The 7,005-nt window shown below is 40.1% G+C and overlaps 1 protein-coding gene across 1 annotated transcript; it reads right to left on the bottom strand.

Moving 5' to 3' along the window:
• Positions 1-1,292: 1,292 nt before the first annotated feature.
• hoxa4a (homeobox A4a) lies at positions 1,293-3,426 on the bottom strand. Its single transcript, XM_062445746.1, has 2 exons — positions 2,898-3,426; positions 1,293-2,393 (listed from the first exon to the last, which is right to left on the bottom strand). The coding sequence occupies exons 1-2, from the start codon at positions 3,313-3,315 to the stop codon at positions 2,077-2,079; spliced, it is 735 nt and encodes a 244-aa protein (XP_062301730.1). The 5' UTR covers positions 3,316-3,426; the 3' UTR covers positions 1,293-2,076.
• Positions 3,427-7,005: the final 3,579 nt, after the last annotated feature.

Raw genomic sequence — 7,005 nt, forward strand, 5'->3', positions numbered from 1 at the left:
ATAATGACGAGGACATGCAAACGTTTACATATGCGCCGTTTATGCCTATCCTTTACAGACTTTATCTTTTGGAGCCTCTGGAGCGCTTACACTTGTCACGCCTATATCTGGAGTCAAATGGGAAAGCATTTACAAACAGCAGCCTGTCTGTTTCTCCTCAACCAGCAGCATTTTGTAACAGATGATCTGACAGAAGTGTAACGAACTGCAGAGGAGACTACTTTGAGTGGATTCGTGTCATAGTTGCACACCTACACGCCATTTTGTTTCCGAATTGTCTCGTGTAAGAATAGAAAAAAGAGATCAACAAGCTGCAGAGGTCTCAACACTGATCTATGGTCTGGACATTGTGTGTTTAAGGTCAGAGGGCACGCAGAGTGCTCGGAGTCAGTCGATGATTGGCCAGAGTATGTTGTGTCCTCTGGTTGAACTCTCTATTGTTTAAATCTAACAGGTAGCGACCAACACTCACACTCTGGTGCACTGGGCTTTGGGGAGATAATTGAATAATAATTGAAGATAAAAACTGAAGCATAGTGTTGCCCGGCACTTGCACTAAAGTCCGATTATTGTTCTACCAACAACTCCAAATTAACGATTCAAGTAGCCAAATATCAATAAAAAATATATTATTTAAGCTAAATTTTCTTACAATGGACACAAAAATATAATTAATCACTAAATTAATATTGAGCAATAGATATAAGATATTTTACTTTTGGCACACGCTTTACGCATACAGGCATGACTAACTGGATTATTAGTCAACAAAATATTTACTATTATTTTGACTATTCTAATATTCAAAGATGTAAAGGAGGGGGGGGGGGGTTCCTTTACAAATGTTGGACTTTTATTGTAGACATGAACAAAACGAAAGTCCAGAGAAAATGCAGCATATTTTGAGTTCCCCTTCTAACTAGTTTGTGTAGGGTAAGGGATTGTTGACTAACAATGTTGTCATTCGGGGGAACATGAGCTAATATTATCGTAATCGCATTACCTCCGCAAGATTAGGTGAATTGCAGTTCTAATACTGACCTTTTACAATTATGTAATATACATGTAATAGTGAAGATTATCTAAATTACGCACACAAATTTGAAGCAGTCCACAGGCTGATAAAACCCCCATCAGTCTTTTTCAAAAAATCTTACGATGCATTATGCTATAAACCAGATGTTTAACAGAAATCATAGCCATTTGATTCGCAAAATCCAAATATTCTAGTCACAACGTATGGATGTAAATTGTCTTACCGTGCCATAACAGCCACAGCCAGTTTAGCCATATAGTTGAAGTACATATTTATTTCACAAGAACATCATGGGCAATCTACTTTACAACGTCCATTAATTGACAACACATACAAATATTCACAGTTTGGATGACACCACAAAATAAGACACATTACCACAAAAACTAGCCTATACACGTACAAACACGAGTCTAACGGACAAAATGGTTTCTTCATTGTGCCTTCACTATGATTTGTCTATATACATTAGGGGTGAAAGTCACCTGGACAACACGACTTAAAACATATTCAACAATAAACCGGTCGACTCACTTACGAACTACGCTCTAACACTGAATGTGCCCTCTGCAAGACAGTTTGCTGATCTGTGAGGGTATCTATAGTGTTCCTAAATATCATCTTTCAAGTATATTAGAAATTTTATTGAGAATACACAAAAAAATTCCATAGAGGAAAAAGAAATTGAGTTACCACCTAATCTGGTCTCATTTCCATTCCTTTAACTCTGTGCAATGACACATATGCTCCCAGTCCTAAGTTTAAATGTGCGTTTTTATCCTCTTGTAATTATAGACAAGTACACACTTTTCAGTTGCATGCCGTCTTGGCAGCAAGAGGTGAATGTTGAACTCAGAAAAAAACGTGAAAAGGAAAAAAAGAGGAGAAAGAGCGTGAGGGGTTGTGGCAGGCCCAACAGACGGGGGGAAAGGGGTAATACCATGTGTGACATACTCGAGAATCGGTCCACAAAATTCCACTCTGTTATTTGCCATTCTCAGTCTGTGTTGGTTCGGCGTGCTTTGCGCAAGGTTCAATCATTATAGGCTGGCGGCGCACGGCGTGGGAACAAGCTGCTGGCCTGTTTTGATCTGCTGCTGCTGGGCACCCGAGGATGAGTTCGCGGAGCGGATCTTGGTGTTAGGTAGCTTGTGATCCTTCTTCCACTTCATCCTTCGGTTTTGAAACCAAATCTTCACCTGACGCTCGGAGAGGCACATCGTGTGGGCTATCTCCACACGCCTGCGTCGGGTCAGATAGCGGTTAAAGTGGAATTCTTTTTCGAGCTCGAGTGCCTGCTGGCGGGTGTAGGCAGTGCGGGACCTCTTGGGCACTCCTCCATTGTAACTGGCATTGACTGAAGAAAAGCACACACATGCAAGCAGGTGTTACTGCCACATGAAGCATACATTCCAGACCCCAATATGCTTCTCCACTGTGCACAAACATTTGCCATTAAGGCGTTTACTAAGAGGGGTGAAATAACATGTTTTTGTGTGGTTTTAGCTTTGATTTATACTGTCTTAATGACCTGAATGTAAAGGTACCATGCGCTCATGCTCACGTATCCAGGGACAAATCAAGCTTGGAAAATGATTACCAAAAACAATGGGGCTAGATAGTTATTACACTGGCCTGTGTCCAGGCTTCGACGTAGTTTGGGTTAAAAAGCAACAAAGGCACATGGCCCCGGCAGACAAACACAGGCAATAAAATTTACGAGGGTCCTTAATTACCGACCCCGCTGCTCGATGGTCGTAAATTGCCGTTGTAAAGGGTGCTACTAGTGCTGCCTCAATGGGCGTGCGTTCCAATGGTTGTTCCTCAGTGGTTCCGGTATTTAACTGTGACAATAACTCACCAGTGTTAACGTGGACCTTCTTCATCCACGGGTACACTACCGGCTCCTTGCCTTTCGGTGCTCCGGGATATGCCTCACTGGCGAGGCTGCAGTCTTTGCTTGCGTTCGCCCCTGCGCCACTGTCTTGAACCGGGTTGAGGCGAGGACCATGGTTCTGTGGAACGGGCTGGGGCTGAGTATGATGCCCGTCTGTGAAATCGTCGAGCCCGTTGGTGGCAACATTGCCGTAGTCGTATGTCGGTTCCGTGTAGTTTGACCTCGGATACGATGCCTCATCGTGATGGGGAAAGCCCGTATCTTTGGGTCGCTCATAGTACTCAGTAGGGGTAGGGATGTATCCGCTCTGTTGATATTCCTCGCATGGTGGAAACGATGGTTCGATATAGTTCGAGTTTATCAAGTAGGAACTCATGGTCATTAATTTGTGAAGTGCAACAATACTAATTTTTATCGCGCTGTCGTTTTTCTGATCTCCACAAAACCCTCCTACTCCCTGTCAAATGTACAAAGTTGTCTGGTCACGTGTAAACCCCCACCAATCAGCGTGTCTCCTGTGGGCATCAAGTAAACAGGAACCAATGGAAAGCCTGGCACTGGCACAACGAAAATCCCTCGAACTACCGTACGTTGGTGTTTCCCTTTTACATCAGAATAGCCTTTTTTTAACAGTCAAGTCACTTGTTTACTTACTAAACGTAAGTAATGAAAATGAAATGTATTACCAAGTTACAGCCACCGGAATAGATAATGATGTTGTGTATCAAACCATGCACGAAATTAGGTTCTGTTTTTTGAAAAGGCTGACGAACACACTGACTGTTTGGTCACAAAATGCATTTAGGTTCAAAATGTTCAACTCTCAGTCTTTACGGAATGTCAAAACAGCATCAAACAATAACAGAAGCGTGATATGTACAATCTTGAGGCAACAACAAATGAATGGTAAACAGGCAGTCAGGCCACAAACTGTTGGACCGTCTAAGAGAATAACAAGAACGTCTGCTTGTGTATGTTTAAAACCAAGGAGCAGCGACGACAAAACAAACGAAATAATATAGGACTGACTGTGCATCGCCGACTGGATGCTAACACTGGCTTTCAATTATAACCACAGCTCTCTAAATGCTCATGAAAACAAACCCACTAACAAATCTGCATAAGGCTGTTATTGTCAATTCACAGGCCAACATTTCTACCAATGTCAACGTTTCTCTATGGAAAAAATATATATTTAATAGATAAAACAAGACTGGATCACTGGTTTCAAATAAATTGCTTGAATCCCAATTCGTAGCCTAGGCCTACTTAAGAAAGCACTGTTGTGGGCCTTCGCCTATATCAGTGGAACCGTGCCAATGATTGTGGGGCATCCACATCTATAGTAAATTGCTCAAATAAGCAATGTAAACCAGTAAACTTTACTTTAAAATGTAGACTGTTTTCATTGGTGTGATAGGTCTACATAAAATGCTAATAATAATAATGTTGATATACCTAGTAGTAACAACAACAAGACTACTTTAAGAACAAAACCCTGAACATAATTGACCATGTAGATATATTTGCAAAAATGCACACAAAAGCTATTTAACTATAGCGTTCATGTAGCTATCACCCACAAGTTTTTGACATTAGTAGAAGGGCAAAAAAGCAATTTGATGTAAAGCCATCTCTGACCGTATATTTGCTGTACCAGTGTATCCTCGACTTCCATTTCCACGACTTGTTTGTATCCCATGTTGCTGTTACTGTCGGACAAATCCGAGAAGAAGAACTCCCAAAACGCACAAACAACCCCACGGAAGGTGCACGACCGTCAGAGTGAAAAAGGCCGATGTGCCTTGAAAGGAGAGGCCAAACTTCGGAAATATTGAAAGCGTTCTATAATCCTTTTCCCCCCCTTTCTCTTTACTCCCCTTAACAGCGATAACTTCTCCCTGACCCCACGGTGACACAGTTTCCATTTTGTTTCTGATTAATCTTAGGCATTGACAGTCTTTGTTAAACAACAAGGCGTGCCCCCTTCCAAAGAAGCGACATTTTCATATTTGTTAGACGCAGTGACCTGAAGTTCACCCCGGACTTGGACTTCAGTTTAGCGGGGTCTGCACGACTCACGGTAGAGATGGAGCACTTACCACAGGTCAGAACCAAAAATAAAACAAGATAGGCCTGTGCGGTGCAAAACCCCGAAGCCTTACATTCCGTTTAGAAATGCCTTGAGTCAACTGCATTAGGCTCCTCCAAAATAAGACGGACCTCAGAGCAGACCTATCAGTATCTTCTGCTTAAGGAACTTCATCAGATTGATGCAGATAGGCATACACGTGTCAGATTGCTACATATGTTGCCAAATCGTCTAACTCGAATGTTCTATTAGTTATCAACATGGTCTGAAAGTTGTACTGAGGGTGCTGTTTCAGTTTGCTAGTTAGTTCCAGCCGGTTCTGTTTTGTAGACCACTAGTCTATAATTTTCCTTAATCTTTAGATGACGCACTGTGTTTTATATCAAGGGAAATCGTTTACTATCTGACCACAGCTGAGATCGTAAACATGAACATAGGCCTAATCTTCACGGTAAGCATACTTCTTGTGATACATTTATTTAAGACGAGTATCAATAGGTTATATTGACTATAGCGGATCAAGATAGGATGGCCACAGTATCCTTATTTTTCGGAGGAATGACAGATTAACTTGTTGCTGTAAAGTAACTGAGCATTAATGTGTGCGTCTTAAACATTTCCGAATGCGTTTCGAATTTTTTTTGCAAAGGATGTATTTACTCTATATAGGCCTATAAGGCTGTAACGGTATGATAATATGTGCTATTTTAACTGTAGGCTATCTTATGACTTATAAATCTTAGACAAAACTAATATCTAAACCTCAGTAATGTGGCATTTGATTTAAGGTTAATCAAGGTCCCTATAGTGCTTCTAAACGGCAATAGTTTCGAAGTAAGCCTCGCTATTTAACTAACATCGAAATCGCATATTCACAACTAGTCACCTGCCTTAGAAGTTGAGAATAATAGCAATTGGCTTTCAACAAGAAAAGCAAGAGGCAGTCGTAGCTAACTATAAAAATGTTGCATAGGCCTATTAAGGTTCTCAACCTCAAGCTTTTTCAAGTTACCTGTGGTTTTCGTTTATGATTAAGCTATTAATCGGAGTATTACTAAGGAATGACGCTCTAATGTTACTTAATAATTAATACAAGGAAAATTAGGAATGTATAGTCACTTTCGACCATAGTTATCTAACGAATATATTATACTGACACTTGACTGTAAATGTAGATTATGGGAGAGAACGCTGTTTGAAGAGACAGATTGAGTAGACAATGATTGGCTACAAGGTCTCTTCTCTGCGATGATGGCACAGTAGAATATTTATTTTGCATATCCAAAGCAGTAGGCTAAATCACACAGAGAAAAGAAACATTGTCGATGTCTTTCAACTAGAAATTATGCTGTTCAAAAAGCATCAGTTGAAATAGGCCTAAAAAAAACTTTGAATTGTGTGTTGGTTTGGATTAATTCAGATTGGATATCCAATTACACTAAACCTGTGCATAATAAAGGATTGGATTAGAGAAAATATGCATCAATAAGACATACATTGTATCACAATTGTGTACTTTATAATTTAGCTTCATGATGTTGTATTGTGCTTATTTATCAAGATATAAAGAGAGAGATAGAAAGAAATATCTGGGCGACCTGGGGAAATATCCATTTGAATACTCAGATTAAACAACTGCAATACTGACTCAAATATGTGTGTATTCTTTTTTTACGAAAAACTACTGTTGTTAACAAATAGCCTACAATATTCTTAGGCATTGTCAAGTAAAACTGCAAAGAATGAATTTAACATCAATAGAATGACAAAGGCCGGCTGTTCATTTGTTTTCAGAAAATAAATATAAAGGAGTAAAAAGTACACTAGCCCCTTCGGTACTGTATAGTGGAATATTACAAGCCATTAGAGTAGTCGAAGTTCAGGTAGTCGACTGTTCATGTCACGTTTAGCAAAATCTTCAAACAATAAATTGTAGGCTATTATTATTATTTTGTATGACCCACATAGTCCATAAGGGGT

The sequence above is a fragment of the Osmerus eperlanus genome, chromosome 20 (assembly GCF_963692335.1).
Source record: "Osmerus eperlanus chromosome 20, fOsmEpe2.1, whole genome shotgun sequence".
NCBI lineage: Eukaryota > Metazoa > Chordata > Actinopteri > Osmeriformes > Osmeridae > Osmerus > Osmerus eperlanus.